This window comes from Tiliqua scincoides, chromosome 9 (assembly GCF_035046505.1).
Source record: "Tiliqua scincoides isolate rTilSci1 chromosome 9, rTilSci1.hap2, whole genome shotgun sequence".
Classification (NCBI taxonomy): Eukaryota; Metazoa; Chordata; class Lepidosauria; order Squamata; family Scincidae; genus Tiliqua; species Tiliqua scincoides.
In genome coordinates this window covers 22,950,070-22,967,953 of record NC_089829.1, presented here as the reverse complement: position 1 = coordinate 22,967,953, position 17,884 = coordinate 22,950,070, and the positions used below count along the sequence as shown (strand labels likewise).

Here is a 17,884-nt window from a genome sequence, read left to right as displayed (position 1 = left end):
AGACAGATGCTGAGTAGATAAGGTACACTGGAGCTTGTGGCTCAAGAGAGCACATCTGTCATGGGGCAGGTTCACTGTCTTGCTACCTCCAGTTAAAAGGGCCTTAGGCACGGAGCATGCCCCTCTCTTTTCAGCCCCGCACTAGCTTTTGTTTTCCCCACATCTATTTGTGCCTTTTTTCCAGAATCGCAAATGCAGGTTTTTCTCCAAATAAGCTCTTGCCAAATTTATTTTCTCCAAATGAATGCAGAATTTGAATGTGTGCAACTGCCCTCTTAGGCATCCCAAGAAGTCAGGTTAGGGGGCAACCGCTGGTCTTTGTTCTGTGCACTTGCATGGAGGGAGGCTCAGCAGGACAGTCCCTGGGAGCCTCGCTGAAGCTTTGAGGTGGTAAAACAATGACTCTGCCTACCTGCTGGAGGTTTGAAGAACTCCTGGCAGGACACCTGGGGATTGCGCCAAGCAGAAACTCACGGGATTTTTTAATTAACACCAACAAATCATCCTGGAGAAAAACAGACACAGTTTAAGCAGCAGTTCCATAGGGACAGATGGGATTCAGTCAGCCTCCTGGCCTGAGGCAAGGTATCACACCCAGTTGGAGCAGCTGGGAGAACCAGCCCTTTGTCCTCCACTCTCCAATTCTGAATTCTGCTTTGAGCTACTTCCTTCCAGTCTTTAACCCTAACTTAAACCCACTCTCCAGGTAAATACAGCTCCCCTTCTTTGGGATATCCTGCAACTAGCTTTATTGGAGACACTCACTTCAAGACAGAGTTCTGCAAGTTTTTTTGTTTACAGGTGAAGTTTTATACATCCCCTGAAACCAGCCAAGGCATAGAATGCTAAGCCAGTGGACACAGCCATGCCACTCAAATATGCAGTTGCAGCCTTGCACAGGAATCTGTGGCTGCCTGACTGAGCAGGAATCTGTCCCAGGTGGTCCTACGTGGCAGCTGGGCCCTGTCCAGGGCCTAGTCAAATGTGCTTGGCACATAGTCCCTGCATGGACAACCAAGCATGGAAGATGGGGTGGGGGTGGGGGGGAACACACCAGAACCCTACAAGAGAAGTGAACAACTTGCTCACAGGCTCACTGGTAAGCAGGCTCTGTTCTCTCTGGCCCAGCAGGCCTGGTGCTGTTGCCCCGTCCATAAAGAGCTGCAGCAGCTGCGTGTACATAGCAGTGGCCACAGGGAGGAATGTTGGCTCTTGGATCAGCAGTTCTGGGTCAGAGGTGAAGAGGAGGCTAGAGGAGAACACGCAGGTTAACAGACTAAACAAACTTTGTGACACAAGGCAAACCACCCCAGATACCTGCACACACACTCCCAACTGCAGGCAGGGTCCCCCTCAGGCTTTTGACAACTTGTTTTATTTCAAAATTCAAGACGACATTGGTCAAAGGAGTCTTTTTGGTGGGTGGGGGGAGGTAAGAATACTAACTAGTCAAACGTTTGGAACAAGTTGCTCTGACAAGATGCACCTGCGCATCTGTCCAAAACCAGGGCTCCAGGCAGTCAGCCTCTGGGACCTTCCCTCCTGCATCACCAGGCCTCTGATTTCATTGCGCTCCTGTGTTTTGAGGGGGCCATCAAGGCTCAGTCCCAAGTTGCCTCTCAGGGCCAGTCCCTGCCAAGCCCCAGGCTCTGAGCTGCGCTCCTCCATCCAAACAACTCCTCTCTGTCAGGGAGGGTGTTCTCAGACCCTGACTTCTGCCTGCCTCCATTTCTGACCCAGTTGGAGTAGCAGCCAACTCCTCACCCATCCCAGATCCCAACTCTCTGGGAGCACTGACTGTTTTCCACACCTCTTGATCTCCTTGAAATCCACATCTCAACACATGAGAAAAGCCCTGCTGGATCAGGCCCAAGGAGTTCTATTACCCATGGTGGCCCACCAACTGCCCCTGGAAAGCCCAAGAACAGCTTGAGAGGAAAGCACTTCTGAGAGTTACCTATAAAAGGCCACCGGCAACAGTCGCAAGTGGTGATCTGACACGGCGCAGAGGAGGGCTTTGCAAGGATTCTGGCCTGCAACACCAGGAGAGACAGATCAGAGGTGAGCAACCAGGTCACATCAGCAGATTGGTCACCTGAGAACTGCACTAGATGGAAGAGTTTTGCACCTTTCCCCGGGGAAGAGAAGAGAGGCCACCATGAGATGCCTCGTTTGTGTAGATGCTGGAGCACTTTTGAGCTGTGATCCAAGGCTCTGCGAACATCCACCCCTTCCTGAAAAAGAGGCAAACACATTGCTTACACAATCCCTTCAAGAGCCCCTGGGGTCAGCCATGGACAAAATGGGGAACTTGGGGATCGCCACTCCTTTTCAGCCTCAGTTCATCTATCTGTAAAAGTGGGCTTACATGAGATATGCACCCCCCAGAATTCCTCTGAGAATGAATGAGACAAACGTTACAACACACTGCAGATTCAAAAGAACATTTGTTTGTTTATTCTAGTCATACTCTGCTCTTTAGCTAAACAACCTAAAACTAAAATAATCAAAATATAATTAGGGAGGGGGAAGAGGAGACTGGGGTCCGGTTTCTTCTAACCCCAGCAGCTGGTGTTTGAGTTCAGGCTCTTCCTAGTTTCAAGCAGGTAGGGAAGGTGAGCCTCTAGGTGTCTGGATGGTGACAGGGAACTGCCGGCAAACTCAGGTAGGCAGAGGATAGGAGGGTTCTGCCACAAAAGGAGCCCTTGTAAATATCATATATATGATTAAAATAATTGGAAAAATGATATCGTCCCAGCTTTGTCCATTCATGCAGCAAAAGGACGTCACTCTCTGCCTCCACTAAGAAGCTGGGTGGGGGCTGCCTTACCTGTGGCGCTGTTCTTGCAGAGATGAAATCCACCATGGAAAAGCAGAGGAGGCACAGCAGAAGCTGCCAACGGAAAAGGAACACCAAAGCCATGAATGAACTCAACATTCAAGCGTTGTGTCCAGGAGCAGCAAGCGGGGTCTGCCTTCCCCTCCATGTTACTGGCCCTCACTGCATTTTGCTGGAAGACACTCCTCAAAAGGTGTTTTGCTTAAGAGTGTCTGGGAAGAGGAGGAAATTGCAAACCATCATGCCTTACTTGTTCTGCTCTAGGCCCCAGACTTTGCAACGCTTCTACCAGTTTCTCACGCGCCGTTTGCTGATGAGCATAGAAATGCAGGAAGGCAGCAGATACCCAGGGCACATCGGAGACCAGGGAAGCTGCTTCTGATGAGAGGAAGCTGGGGGTCGGGGGAAGAGCCAGAACAACATACCTCAAGCCTGATGTGGCACAGGGCAGGGGAAGGCTGGAGAAGTCCACCTCTTCCACCCCCCCCACTGCCTTTTGTGGGTGCCCCTTTTGTGAGCCACTGCCATCTGAGATAGCAGTCGTGCACAGGCATGGGAGGGCCTGCTCCTCAACTGGGGCTTCTGCTCTACCCCCTCCTGCCCAAATGATGCCTCTTTCAAAGGGCCAGGCAGCTGTACAGCTACACTTCACCCACTGGCACAGCCCTGCCCTGCAGCCACCCCCTGTGTCCAGCAGGTTGGGGGAGGCATGGCTGTTCCAGTCATCACAGCAGTGGGGCCAAGGACTAGCCACTGTACTGTGAAGATGCACTGCTGTAGCATCTCAAAGGCCAACTGGTTCCTTATAGTAGGAGATTTTGCAGAGGAGAGTTCCCTCATCAGGTACACACCTGGCTGAGAAGGTGTGGTGCATATAATACAGAACCTCAGTCTCAGTTCCAGGCAGGCTGAATGGACTCTGGCAAGCTGAGACCCGAAATTTACCTCCTGACAGAAGACTGTAAGTCCCGGAAGTTTTGCAGTCCCTCTGCGAGAGGAGCTCTGAAGAGCCTTCGCCACTCCAAGCACAGCATGGACTCCAACCTCCACCACCACCGCTTCGCAAAGACAAACAGCACAGATTAGCCACTGTTCATTTGGGGGCTTTGCATCTGCTGTGCTTCTACGCTGTCCTCCCATGGACCTTCCAGCAGTCTCCTGTCCAAGGAATGGATCAGACCCACCCACCTCAATGCTGGACTATCAGGTGCTTCCTGATCAGCCACTCAGCATCCTGCTAGTCACCTTTCAGTGAAAGATCTGGGGTTTCTAGAGCTACAAAATGCCCAGGGGGCAGCATATTTTTGGAAGTTTTGAAAGCAAAAATGTGACCAATTGGAAAAGGAAAGGAGAGCAGAGCTCTGTGTAACCCAAATACTGTACTTTCAAGCAGAAACAGGCTTAATACCATTAAAAAAAACTTCTTAATCAGATAACCTGAGTACTTGAGCACTGCATCTGCCCAGGCCCAGCCACGAGGGTTTAAAAAAATAAACCAACATTAGATCCAAAAGATTCTGGCTCTTTGGTCCTTGAATGTAAATTAACCCAGCTTGCATCCTATTATGAGCAAAAAACTAAAGAGCATGGATTGCTTACTGCTGCAGAAGAAATGATGATTGGACACTTGTCCCGACACAGGGCAAGGATGGCAGACATCTCCTGTGCAGCTTCGTCACAGTCCAAGCTGGCACTCAGCAAGCCCTGGAAGACGGCAAGGAGATCTGGGTGCAGCTCACAGTATGTGCCTCACTGGCCAAGACCAGGGCAGTGGGAAGAAGTGCTGGCCACACCAAGCTGTGAATCTTGACAATGCACTTCAAACCCACAGAAATGCCAACCATCAGGGCTCCCTGGTGAATCAATGCATATCCCCTGCCAATCTGACTGCAGCACAGCTTCCAGAATCCACATTGGCATCCCAGACACACCAATTGAGCCTATTCTGCTAGGGTAGCTAAACACAACAGCAGGGCCCTGACCACTTTGTTATTGGGGGGGAGGGGGGAATGGTGTGTTATACATCTAAATCAAAGGTTGGTACCATGCCCTAAATTTTGCATTTTGGCTCATACACCCCAAGCACACATCCAATTCTCAATAGCACAAGTAAACCCAGGTTGGGGGTGGACATGGCAGCAGCCATGCAAGAACAGTTACCCTAAGAGAGAGAGAGTGAGGCAAGGGCACTGCCACATCCCCGGCTTTGGGTTTTTAAAAAGGTAACTGTTCTATTTTATGGTGGTTATGAACCAGGAGATCTTGGGTCAAAAAGCAGGATACAGATCAAAGCAAACCAATAGCTTCACTGCAAACCACTTGCAGGGCAGCAGAAATACGAGAGGTTCCAGACACGTTCGCAGTTACCCTGAAGAAATGCACAGTGATGTTGTAAGGGAGTGTGCAGCCTTGCGCACAGATGTTTCTCTGAAACGGCATTTTGAAAAAAGCATTCATGAAGGGTTTGCAGAGAAGAATATTCCCAAGAAAAGCAGGTGATAAACTCTGTCATTTAAAATGTAGTTTCTCCCATTATATGGAACTGTGACCCCCCAGTATGTTAGAATGAGTGTTACCCCAGTAGTTTGATAGCTATCAGCCCCGAAAGGTGCTTCAGCATCATTCACTGGGAAGGACACTGCCAAGACTGCAGAAGTCCTGCCCGGAGCAGTCCCCAAGACCACGGCTGTTCTCCAGGCAATGCTACGCACCAGTTCGGTGTTTACAAAGCAGAAGAAGTCTTTGCAATCCAGAGTGACCTTCTCTCCTCTTTGCCGTGTTGTGAAGAGAATGGATGGCGGGAGGCCCAGGAGTATCCTACACAAAATCAACCCAGCTCCTTTCAGGATGAAGCCGCTCTCTCCCTGGTTTTTCTTCCACAGGGGTTTGGTTTGCTGTAGACCTTTCTCAGACTGCCAAGGGCAATGCAAGTGCTGGTGGCATGGAAACAGAGACTGGCCTCTTTCTTGGCTCTCTGCCTCCTGAGACATCACCACCCGGGAGAGAGCAGGAGGGCCAATCCTTCAGGGGCCCCCAAACTATGTTTCTAGGCAGCCCAATCCCCTCTGACAGGCAGCCCTCAGGCACTTACCAAGTTTGAAAGAAGAGCTCCTGCTGCCTGCGCAACCTGTTGCTCACAGCGGACCCATCCCCACCCCCCAGAGCGCTCAGCCTCTTCTGGAACACCCCAAAGAGAAAGTGCTCCTGGGGCAGGGCCCTCCTGCGCTGCAGCTCCAACTCCAGCAGCATCTCCTGCAAGGAAGGCAGTGGCCACAAGTCATGTCCGCAGCACGAGCCGGCCTCGTCAGGCCAACACCAAAATCAAGAGGGTGGATGACAACAAGGCTTGCTATTGCCTGCTGCCTTGCCTGAAAGCTTTTCACATATACAGTAACCCTGGAGGGCTACTGGAGGCATGTCTTTAAGAGGAAACAAAGGAACAGAAAATCCAAGGATTGTCACGTGCAGTTGCTGCGTCACCTGTAGCCTGCAGTGGATATCAGGGCTTCCTTTCCCACAGGGAACTGGACATTTGAAGTTCTTTAGGGGACTACAGTTGTCCAACTGGGACCTGGAAGGTAAAGCAGCTGCCAGTCACCAGACGGACTTCTGTAAAGGCCACAAAGCAGTGAATACGCAGAGAAAAGCAAGCAGCAGTTGCTAGAGACAGTGGAGGTGTGCCAAGGACACTTGGGAAGAGGAGTCACAGCAGGTGCACGGCCATGAACTGGGCGTCTTTACTTGTTCGGCCATACCTGAAAACCCAGGGCCAAGTCACTTGATTCCTGAGTTGTCCAAAACAAAAAAAACCCAATAAGTGGGGGAAATACCTCAAATATGATGGGTCTTTTACAAGCAAGTTGTGGGTTCAGCCACCAGATAGCTGAATTCCTGACAGAGGAATCAGCTGGAAATTGGCATGAGGAGCAGCAGACATTTGTCTTGCAGACACGTCTGCTGAAGTGACCCGGCCAGCAACCATATGCAGAGGGAGCCACTCGGGAGGCAGCCTACCTTTGGCAGAAGTCCAGGATAGCACCAACAAGGACAGCACAGGCCTCCCTCAAGTCTCCCTCACAGCCTCCGGCCTCAGCAGGAGCAGGGAGGTAGTGTTGGTACAAAGCCCAGTAATGGAATTCGTGCCTGCAGACAGGAAGCAAACAGCAGAAGTGGGTCTTTCAGTCACAAAGGGCACAAACGCTGACCTCCTTCATCCCCTGCTTCTGTGATTCCTGGAGGCATTTGGCCAGTCACTGTGGGAAGCAGTTTGCTGGACATCTGTCCTAACCCACAGAGGCTGCTCTCATGGTCTTGTGCCCAGCCAGACCTGCAAAAAGGGAAGCCTGGAGGTTCCACCTTCACATTCAGAACTGGATTATTTGTGTCAGGGGCCAAAACATCACATCATGCAAAGGTAGGTCCATTTTAGCTCTGAGCCAAATTTCAAGCAGAACCATAGCAAACGCTGTTCTGTAGTGCGCTCAGCTCATTAACAAGCCCTGAGAAAGGAGAAGCTGTTTTTAGTGTCGCTTGTGGAAAGGGACTGGCTGTGTGGAGAGGCTCCCAAGTCACTTAGGCCTTCCTTATACCTCTGCCAGGCTCTTGGTTTGGCCACCCCCAGGCACAGCGGCATGACCCACTGTTGTCGTTCCACCGGGGCTTGGTTGCTCCCACCTTTCCAGGGCAGAAAGAACGTCTTCATCAGGGTGGACTCCCAGCTCTAGCAGTAGCCACTCTTGTAGAGTCAACTGGAAGGAAAGCAGAAAGATGCCACCCGGGTGACCAGACAGCCAGGGCAGAGCACCAGGCACCTTGGCAGCCTCTACCTAGCCCAGGGCTGCCTGGTTCTCCTTGATCTGTGGGCACATACCCAGGTACAAAGTTTGACCAGACCACCTTGAAAGGTTTGGACTCTCCTTGTTCCTCTGGGACCTCCCCCCCACCGTGCCTCACTGTTGACGTCACAGCAGCCGTGACCCTCTCCTCACAGTACAGCTGTACACCATCTTCAGATGGAAGAGCCTCACAAACAGTGGCACTTTAAGACTGATGCAGTCACCATTCCTAGTGTGACGGCAGGCACCGCATACGTCTTCTACTCTCGCTTTGCAGTGGTGAGGAATTACTCTCTGCTCCAGTTGTGTGCTTCCCAAGGGCTGCTCAGAAACCAGTCCTGGTGAGCACCAGGTCTTGTGGCTCAAAGTATCCAGAAGTGGCACCTGAACAGAGCCCTGCCAAGTACCTGGAATGCTTTCTCCTGCAAGAGTGCTTTGAATCGTGCCTGCTTCCACAGGCAGAGGGCAGCTTTCTGGTAGCCAAGGGAGGGGCGGGATAAAGAGCTCCATGGTTGCTCAGCCGCCTCCTCTTCCTCACAGCCGAGTCCTCGAGCTTCCGAAGTGAGTCGCGGTACAACGTACTGAAGCTGGAAAAGGAGAGAAAAAGGCATCCATGGCTCGCCAGCCCCATGTGGCACCCAACAGAGTGAACTAGCCAGAGAACAACACTGTGCAACACAGAAGTGGGTATAACGGTCTAGGGGCTCAAGCACCAGTGGAGGCTGTGCTGCTGCCCTGGCCCCAAATCCTGCTGGGCAGCATCTTTTTCACTGATCTGCTCCTCTGACTCCAGGCAGTTGGAAACCCACAAATCAATTTGGTAGCATGATAGGGTCTTCTTTGGGTTGGTGTTTTCCATTGCACACAAGAGCCCCCCCAAATGATCAGGCAGCACCCATTTTGGGTTTAAACTGTAGCACAAAAATCTTGAAACACACACACACACACAGTTTTAAAAAAGGTGGCTTTTCAGGGAAGCTGGCTGAGAACAGAGCGGACAAGAAATTCCAGCTGCCAACCAGGGGACTGCACGGCAAACAGGGCAACACAGCACTGTATGAACACCTGACCACAAACATCTGCAGTGGAAAGATGCTTTTGTGTTTGCATTTGACAAAGTGCATGATAACTGTGGCTGGCTGCCTTCAAAAAAGTTACCTTTTTTACAAAACCAGGATGCAATAAGGCACATAAGCTGCCATGAGAAGGGGATGAAAACCTGCACAAACAGTAGGAAACTGCTGCAGTATAAAACCTAAGGAGGGAAAAAAAATTTGCTTGATCCATTTATTATTGTGTTAGCCCCTTTTGAAATATTGATGACATTTTTATCCTACCCTCTCTTCAAGGAGCTCAGGACAGCACACCTGCTCCTCCCCCAACCCTATTTTTTCCACCCAACAACCTTGAGAGGAAGCCAAGACTGATGGCAACTGGTTCAAGGTCACCCAGGGAATTTGAACACAGGATTGCACAGTCCTAGTCTGACACTAACCACTACACCACATTGGCTCCCACCTTGTATACAATGCCTATACGTATACCAGTCTTCTGTGCATATACCATATGCACAGAAGTTAAAACGACCTAGCTGCTATTCCCATCCTTAAAATTAAAGCAACGTTCAGGGTCAGGATCTATTCTCCAAGGAGAGATGCCCTATCCCAGGCATTTCAAGGAAGAAAGCAGCTCACCGCAAGCAAAAAACCATGGACTCTCCTGTACTGCAGGCGAAGAAATAATTCCAGAGTTCAGTGACACAAAGGCCTTTTACCAAGGTAGAATGAGGAACCCTGGAGCAGAGATCCACCTCGGGAATTAAGGATTTGACTTCATTTAAGTGAACCACGAAGACAGCCAGGCCTATGACATGAGCGTCACTTAGCGAAGAACCCTGGAACAGACAAACACAACATGCTCTGGCCAGAGCCCACAAGACATTTTATTCAAGGCAAATGGCCTCTGCGAGACCTTCAGGGCCTCAAGCAGATCATGTGCCATTCGGGCAATTGGGGGAGTCTCCCTCCTTCCGCAGGCTGGATGTTAGTGCATCAGATCACCACATTAGCAAACCCACCTGATGAGACAGGAGTTGGCAGAGCCGGTTGAACAAGGAAGGCAGGAGTCGGCGATGTCCACAGATCATTTTCACGAAGAGGGATGGCCAGGGCCCCTGCCTGCAGGGGTCACAAGCCGCACGCTAGAATGCAAGTGTATAATCACACTGCAAAACCTGCATGAACATGGCAGGTGATGGCTTACCTGTCTGGAGGGCTGAAAAAGGAAGCAGCCATGACGTTCTGGCAGAACGATGTCAGGAGAAGATCAACAGCCTGAAAGGAAAAAACAAAAACAAAAAAACCCAGGCATATGGCTCATTTCTACCCCAAGGAACTCACAGTGCTAGTTGGTATGCAATTGTCCCAGTAAATATATTGGTCCCTGTTAAACAACTATAAAGCAGCAGGAGCCGCAGTTCCTTAATAGTTTTCCAGACCATCAGTTGACAGCACAGCAAAATATGAAGCCAACAAGCAAAATGTCACTAGTGTTCATGGAAGTCACCCAGAAGAAAGCTGAACAGGGGCAGCTCCCAGTCACAGTTCCAGCGAGACTCTGAAACAGGCAGACGGCCAGCGAAAGATAGAAGCCACAACCAAATCTCACGACTCCCCAATAAGGCATCATCCTCCAAGACCCCATGAGACGGGGAGCATTCAAGAAGTGCCGTTACCCATCTTGGCCACAGATCTTCAAAAAGGTGGGTTCCTCTGGACGTACCCCTTGATCCTGCTGCACAACTTTGGGATCAGAAAGATCAAGCTTGATTCGAAGGCTCAGGGAAGCAGCTTCATCCTCATCTTGGGGGCGTCCTAGAATACTTGTCAGCTTCTCAGACACCACAGCCATCTGAACCGGCACAGCTGCAACAAAGAACAGCACAGGAAGTCATGAGGGTCCAAGTGCAGGTAAGAAATAGTAAAGACAGTCAGGTGTACCTAACTGCATTAGAGATAAAAACCAGGCACAAGATCATCCTGCCCACCTGTTCCACAACATGTGTCAGTTTCCAACTGCAGCAAGAGGTCTTGAGAGCTCAACATTACACAAAAAATTGTGTCACCAGGTAATTTGGCTGGGTTTAAAATGATACACTTGAGAGCTAGAAACACACCTGAACATGCCAGAGTGGATGGGCCATCTACTGGCCCAGGTCTTTTCTGGCCAAGACAAGCAATGCTCTTTTGCAGAATCCTGGATGCCACAGACTGCAATGAACCACTTCATTGCTCTGGGAAGCAACCCTGATCTGCTCGCTGGTGGCTGTGCCTTTTCCTGCTGACCAAAGAAGCAGGGTGCAGAGGAACTCCTTGCATGGGCCAGGAAACTATGTGCTTCCAGCAACTCTACAACAGAACCTTGCAGCTGCCTGAAGGCAAGACAAGCCATCTTCTGCCACGGCTGTTCCATGTGCCCCTTAGCCACCCTTGGGGGCAGACCAGGTTCTGCTCCCTGGACCAAGTTGGACATGCCTTGCCCAACCATCAGAGAATGGCCGAGGCTTGTTTCACAGAGGCATCTTTTACCACACTTTCTAATCCATATTAGAAAAACTAAAACCTACATTTATTTCTCTAAAAGATTTATATTCCCTCCCCCCCCCCCGAACTAAAGCCCTTTCTGCAAGAGTCAGGGGTAGAAGAGTGCAACTGGAGTCTACAAACAGCTCTTCCTTATGAATTCAGCTCCAGTCTATCCCAATCAGTGAACCAACCCTCTGGGTCCATCACTTGCTGTTTTGTTCCCGTTTCCTCCCCTACATACCATCGAGCCTGGACCGATCTGTAATCAGCCCTCTCAGCACTTCAAGTTCAGTCTTCAGCAGTTCCAAGGGTTCCTGAAGATCCACAATTTCCATTTCAGCAGATTCATCTGCAAAAGGGGAGGGAAGGCCATTTCAGCTCAGCCTTCCACACCTTCAAGGCTACTGGCCAATCATTCCTTTGGTAGGCAGGCAGGCAGCTGGTCAATAGCCCAGAATGACTGACTGATGGGAGCCAACGGTTAGAGGAGCCTTAGGGAATTTATTTTCGTGTATAAAAGATACAACTATCAGAACCAGAAAAAGTGGAGGGGACAAGTGTGTGCAGCTACGAAGGGGGCAGCTATTTCTATAATCAGCAGTTAGAAATGAGCTGCATGTTGGCTGTACAGTGTGGGAATGCAAAGGGGGATCTCTGGGGGTGTAGGGATCTGTTGCCTTGTAGGAGTGTCTGCTGCTTGCTTCCCTTATAAGTACTTTCAACATGGAGAGGAACTTGACTGAACAGTCTCCCTACCCTGTACATGAGAGCCGCAGCCTAGCAGACGATGATGAAGTCAACATGCAGCCTCCACACCTGTTCACAGCACCATCCTTCTTGGTCTGGTCTAGAGACCTTTGGGTACCCATTCTGAAGACCAGCATGACTTGTACAACTGACCCTCAAAACACACCAGTATTGAGCCACTTCAGCAGTTGATTCAGCAATACAATTGTTAGTCCTGATCGACTACCACAACACCCCAGGCTAGCTCTAACAGACAGTGATGCTTTACAGGTAACAGGCACAGCAATTGCATCAATATCAGCTGAAGCACATTAAAAGCCCACCTCAGTTCTGCTAAGGGAGAGACAAGACCAGCCACTAGGAGTCACTGTCCACCAAGCCACTTCTTTAGGAAGGTAAATCATCCGGTTTGCTGCCTCAACCATGGCCCTCCTCCCTGACTGATATGACAATACAGTGCACTGTACAGTGGACCAGTCAGATAGCAGCACCGCAGTCTTTGCACTACACAAAGGGAACTCAAGCAGCAGCAGGTCTTTATACTTCCTTGGAGGGCACACCTGTGCCAGGTCAATTTCATTTTTTCCAGAATTTGTACCAGGCTTGCTTGAGCATTGCAGCTCAACAGATTTTGTGCACCCTGTGAAGAGTAGCGCCAGCACCCTCATTTAAAAGGGGCAATTGATGTTCCTCCTTACACCCAGGAAGACAGCCAGTGCTTGGGCACCACAACGTATTTCTCTTTTGTACATACCAGCAAGAACCAGGCACAACATTTGAGAAAATGCCAACAGCTTTCCTCTGCTGGATGAGAACAAAGAAGCAGCATTTGTCCAAGTTCAAGCCTTTCATTGGGCAAAGAGGCTTTTCTCACCCTGCAAGAGTTTCTCCTTAGCAGTTCGACACCCTTCAAGATACGCAGAGTACGTGTTCAGCGGAATTTTGTCAGCCCTGGTTTAGGAGACACAGACAGCTTTGGTTTTAATCTGGCTCCAAGTACAACTCTGAGAAAACATTCAGAAGCTGCTTTGATCAGGAGGAACCAAAATGTAATAAAATGTTACCAAATGAGTAATGGTCCTAAGGAATGTATTGCCCACCTGTTGCTTTTGGCATTTTTTTCTCATGGACCAACAAGGTGATCTATCATTTTAACTGGGATATAAAGCATTTTGGTTTCTATAGTGGGAATACTTTTGCACACACAATATCCAAAGAAAATTTGATGGCCAAGAACAGCCCACAGGTGGACGAGAGGCAGGAGACAGTTGATTAGGCAGAGATGGGGCAAAGATTTTTTGAGTGACTCTGCTGCAGGCACACACAGCCCATAATACAGCACAGTAAATCAGAGATAGAGTCAGCTGTAGGTGAAATCAAACTTCTCTAGCAAGAAGCCTGGAAAAAGGAGATCATCACTGTGCAGAAGTCACCCTTCTTACCGCTTTAGCAAGTCTATCAAAGCCATGCGGGAGTCGGGCGCTTCAGGGAGCTGAAATAACAAAAGAAGAAGCATTTAATATCAGTGTTGTGGTTGTCGGTGTATTACATCAACTGCTGTTACTCGGCAGGTTGTTTGGAGTATTTTTTAATATGGAAAAAAGTGACAGGTACACTTCATAAATAAATAGAAAAGCATCCAAAATTTTATTTGAACATGTCAGCAAGGAAGAAGGAAGGAAAAATGGCAAGGATACTAACCACACGTGGCAGAAGCAGAGCAGGAACAAAATGGGAGGTATAATAAGACCGTCTGAAAATACTGAAACAGACACCAAAAAAAGGAAGATGTAGTCAAGATTAATCACAGCTGAACCACAGAGCACCCTGAAACATTCTGAGGAACATACTCTGCTTGGTACAAAATCAAAGAGCGCTGGGGTGCAGACTTGTGCTAGCTTTTAAACCAAAAGAGTCAGCTTTTCAAAACACATAGAACATGAGTTCTTATGTGGTTATTATTTATGGTAATTATATTATATTATATTATTATTATTATTATTATGGTAATAATAGCCTGAATAATAATAGTTATTATTATGGTAATAATAGCCTGATTAATTACAAGGGGAAGCTTCATTCCCAAAGAAAAGAAGACAAACAGCTCACAAGACATTCTTTATCTCATCAGGAGAGGGATGTGCCACAAACTGCAATCCATAAACAGCTTCCAGAAGAGGAAGGTCAATAGGACAGCTATTTAAACACTGCAGTTGGGTGGGAGCACAACCCACCACAAATTTCTCTTGAGTCAACCCTAGTGAAATAGGAGGTGCTAGAGGAGTGTCATGGCCTCCAAAGAAAGTCTTTACAAGGGAAGTCTGTCATTTATGCACACTTGTGCAATGACTCCTTGAAGGAGAAAAAGGGCCACTCAGCTGACTGGGAGTTTTCCCATGACAGTAGGAACCAAGCTCCAACTGCTTCCAAGATCTCAAGGGGTCCCCTCTCCTTAAGCCCATTTTCTTTCCATTTTCTTTTGTGTGTCCTTGCCAACAGGGTCTCCTGGGGGTAGAGGGACATAAAGACATCCCACCTGGCTTCCATCACGCTTGCCGGAATCTTCCCAGTGTTTTCAAATATCTGAACGGCCTTTTCAACATCTTGGAGTGCCTGGCAGTGTGGCTGATGCATGCACATGATAAAAGAAAAAAAAGGGGGGGCTTTAAAAATCTCCTTCCATGCAGGCTATTAAGGCTCTCTCGCCTGCTCCTCTATGCTTTGTGACAGCCTCGTGTGCTATGCAGGGGAGATGTGAATGGCCCCATCGCACCAGCAGTGCTCAGTGGTGGGAACGAGAACAAAAAGGACCATGAAGTCCACTGCAAGGTGCAGAGATGCTCCAGTGTCTTCTTCAGAACTTCACACCATTGTGCATCTTGGGTTTCAGGCACATGCTCCTAAAAGGGCAGAGTGACAAGCTTTGGGAAACCCAGGCAGAAGGCAATGAATGCTGTTTGGGGTCTGGCACAAACCAGCTGTTAGCCACAAAAACAGCAAGTGCCAACCAAGTCAATGCCACAGCATGCAGGAGGGCCCAGGAAAGGCATATGAGTGAATGGAAGTAAGCTTTTGTCTCCCTTTGAAGCCAAGCCTGTGAAATGGAAGGCATGGGAGGACCAGGAGGGACAGAATACTGACTGGGAAGTGTAGCTGTTGTGAGAAAGGGTCCAGCAGCAGGGAGGCCAGGGCCAAGGGAAACATCCATGCCCAAAGCCAGCTGCAGGAGATCAGAGAGATTATGGGGAAGCAGTGCCTACTGTGCATGCAGGAGGCGCCGACATATCCAGGCAGGGCTGGGAAAGTCTCTTCTCTGCCTGAAACCCCGGGGAACGGCCACTAGGGCAGTATGGAGCTAGATGGCCCAGATATGCGATTCCAAATCAGGCAGCATTGCATTCGTGTGCTCAGGTTTGGGTAGAAATCCTGTAAAAGAACAGCTCCTAGCCTGTGCGCGGCAGAAGAACACAGACTTGCCTGCTCCAGCATTTCCAAATTTCCCAGCAGATGTGAAACTGCAAAAGGTTTTGGAAGCTGGGGGAGGGACACGTTGCTTCCCAGTGCTTTGAAGGCCCCTCCCAGCTCCATTTCACGTTCACGCGAGTATTTCTACTTCCAACCTCCCCACATGCATCTCTGAGCCCTTCGCTTCCATTTGCACAAAAATGTTCTAGCTCTAAATATTCAAAACATTCCAAATGTCCTTCAGAGTACAAGAAGGAAACATTTATTATTGTTGCAAAGTGACACTGCCAAGTATTAAAAGGGAAGATCTGCACCAGGAGGGGTTTCCATGGCAACAAGCAGCAGCATTTCTTAGAACTCATGGGTACCTGCACAGTTTCCTTTAGAGAGGACAAGTCCTCGTAGAGCCCCATGTCTTCTATCGCAACCTAGAAAGCATCACAAGAAAGAGGGGAATGAATAATGAATGGCATTGTGACGGGCAAGGACCAAGCTTGGCTCCAGAGCCAGTTCTCAACAGGATTTATCCCTCAAAGTGCCCTCCCTTCCCTGCAGAACAGCAGCAGCTGCCTCCCCCACACACACACATCTGGGATCTGAGAGGCAGCTTCCAGGGAGATCTCCAGTCTCTGCCAGTTATCCCTTTTGAGACCAGGTTTCTGGAAAGGGTGGGAGGGCAAGTCCAAGGGAGGGCCTGAAGCTCAGTGGCAGAGCCCCTGCTCACACCCAGAAGGTCCCAGGGGTCATTAGCAGCATCTCCAGGCTGAACTGGGAAAGCCCAAGACCCGAAGAGCTTCTACCAGTCAGGAAGGATGAGCCTGAGCTAGAAGGACCGAGGCTCCAACTCGATCAAAGGCCACTTTAGAGGTTCAGAGCCCACTGACCTTGAAATCAGCCAGCCGGGTTTTTGCCAGAGTGATGTATTCCAGAAGTAGAGGACGATACTTGCTGGGCACAAAGGGCGGGTGCATGATGTGAACCTAGACAGAGCACAGAAAAGCTGACGCCAAGAAGAGTCACAACTTGTTCCTGAGAGAGGCAGTCTGGCATCCCAAGGCACGTCTTGGCAGCAATCCTCAGAGCCATGAAACACATCAAGAATGTCAGAGCAGCAGCTCGGTGATAGACAGAACGTTGTCGCCATCGTCCCCCGCCACTCTGAACTTGGAGAGCTGGGTTCACACCTGACTCTTCCCCTTTTGCGGTGTGGACTGCTGGGACCAGAAAGGAATCAAGACAGCAGTACTGGAACCTGGTTGAGCTTTCAAAGAGCACTTCTGGATCCTGCAGTGAAGTGGCTCTCCCAGAACACAAGTCCCATAGCAAGACTTACAGCCTGGTCCTGTGCATGCTTGCTTAGAAGTAAGCCTCCCCAACCACAATGCTGCTCACTCTAGCATCCACATGCAGTGCAGCCATTTTGTCTCCAAGCAGATTGAGGGCCCAATCCTATCCAATTTTTCAGCTCCGGTGTAGCCACACTGCAGCCCCGTGGTAAGGAAACAAATGTTCCCATACCTTGAGAAGGCCCCAGTGACTGCCCCTCCACTATAGGATGCAGCACCCGCTCCACTGGCACAACTGCACCAGCACTGAAAAATTGGATAGGATTGGGCCCTGAGGCACTGCAGCTTTCACCCTGCCCAGAGACACAGGTTTGCTTCTCCTTTGCTGGATGAGGAGGGAAGCAGATCTGCCTCCTTGGTGGTCCAAGCCACTGTTTACCACAGGAGGTGACCACAGAGGCCACTTCTCACCTTCAAGTACTGCGGGGCTTCAAAAGGCACCAACTCTGACAGGAACTTGAAGAGGAAGACCAAGGACTTCTTGCTGCCACCATGGACAGAGCTGCCACTCCCAAAAGCCACCTGGAAAGAGCCATCACACGCCTTTCAGGCAGTGCAGAAACCCCACCTGACCAACAGACATGCTCAGCGCTCCTGAGGGCTGCTTCTCCCTCCCACCCTCCCTTGCTCATAAATGTGGGTTCTCTTCCAACATCCCCTTTGCCAAGTCAGGTGTGTGAAAAGAGAAATGCCACGTCCTTGCTCTGCTTACAGATCACTGTTTCACTTCTATGCAGATCCAGCTCAATCAGAATTTGAAGCACCTGCCAGCCCAGGTTCTTCTAGATGCTTCCTCCGACTCTTACCTTGAACCATTCTGAGTAAGGCATGAATACAGCAGGGCCCTCGAGGGCCGCCTGGCGGACTATCAAGAACGCAGTGATCATGTGTTCCAGGTCGTAATTCTCAAAGGCCTTTCTCAGCAGCTGGCCCAGCAGGTCTAGAAGAGGCACATTAAAATCCCCCAAGTGTGAGAAGTCTGTGAGGAAACCCGGAGGCTACAGAACCAGGTCAATCATTCAAGAGCCAAAGAACAAGCTACAACTAAGCAGATCTACAAACGTTCAC

The 17,884-nt window shown here is 49.7% G+C and overlaps 1 protein-coding gene across 1 annotated transcript in view; it reads right to left on the bottom strand.

Moving 5' to 3' along the window:
- Positions 1-17,884, bottom strand: part of FANCA (FA complementation group A) — a 30,905-nt gene that overhangs the window by 416 nt on the left and 12,605 nt on the right. Inside the window, exons 14-42 of the mRNA XM_066636940.1 lie at positions 17,623-17,756; positions 17,228-17,338; positions 16,355-16,450; positions 15,839-15,898; positions 14,542-14,630; positions 13,707-13,767; positions 13,448-13,497; positions 12,880-12,956; positions 11,500-11,607; positions 10,456-10,598; positions 9,937-10,007; positions 9,752-9,851; positions 9,369-9,568; positions 8,833-8,929; positions 8,082-8,261; positions 7,514-7,587; positions 6,854-6,982; positions 6,320-6,410; positions 5,931-6,091; positions 5,551-5,656; positions 5,207-5,266; positions 4,439-4,543; positions 3,785-3,897; positions 3,090-3,231; positions 2,831-2,893; positions 2,129-2,234; positions 1,958-2,033; positions 1,090-1,249; positions 413-505 (exon numbers count right to left, since the gene is read on the bottom strand). Coding sequence (XP_066493037.1) covers positions 413-505; positions 1,090-1,249; positions 1,958-2,033; positions 2,129-2,234; positions 2,831-2,893; positions 3,090-3,231; positions 3,785-3,897; positions 4,439-4,543; positions 5,207-5,266; positions 5,551-5,656; positions 5,931-6,091; positions 6,320-6,410; positions 6,854-6,982; positions 7,514-7,587; positions 8,082-8,261; positions 8,833-8,929; positions 9,369-9,568; positions 9,752-9,851; positions 9,937-10,007; positions 10,456-10,598; positions 11,500-11,607; positions 12,880-12,956; positions 13,448-13,497; positions 13,707-13,767; positions 14,542-14,630; positions 15,839-15,898; positions 16,355-16,450; positions 17,228-17,338; positions 17,623-17,756 — 3,056 coding nt within the window. The remainder of the gene's footprint in view (positions 1-412; positions 506-1,089; positions 1,250-1,957; positions 2,034-2,128; positions 2,235-2,830; positions 2,894-3,089; positions 3,232-3,784; positions 3,898-4,438; positions 4,544-5,206; positions 5,267-5,550; positions 5,657-5,930; positions 6,092-6,319; positions 6,411-6,853; positions 6,983-7,513; positions 7,588-8,081; positions 8,262-8,832; positions 8,930-9,368; positions 9,569-9,751; positions 9,852-9,936; positions 10,008-10,455; positions 10,599-11,499; positions 11,608-12,879; positions 12,957-13,447; positions 13,498-13,706; positions 13,768-14,541; positions 14,631-15,838; positions 15,899-16,354; positions 16,451-17,227; positions 17,339-17,622; positions 17,757-17,884) is intronic.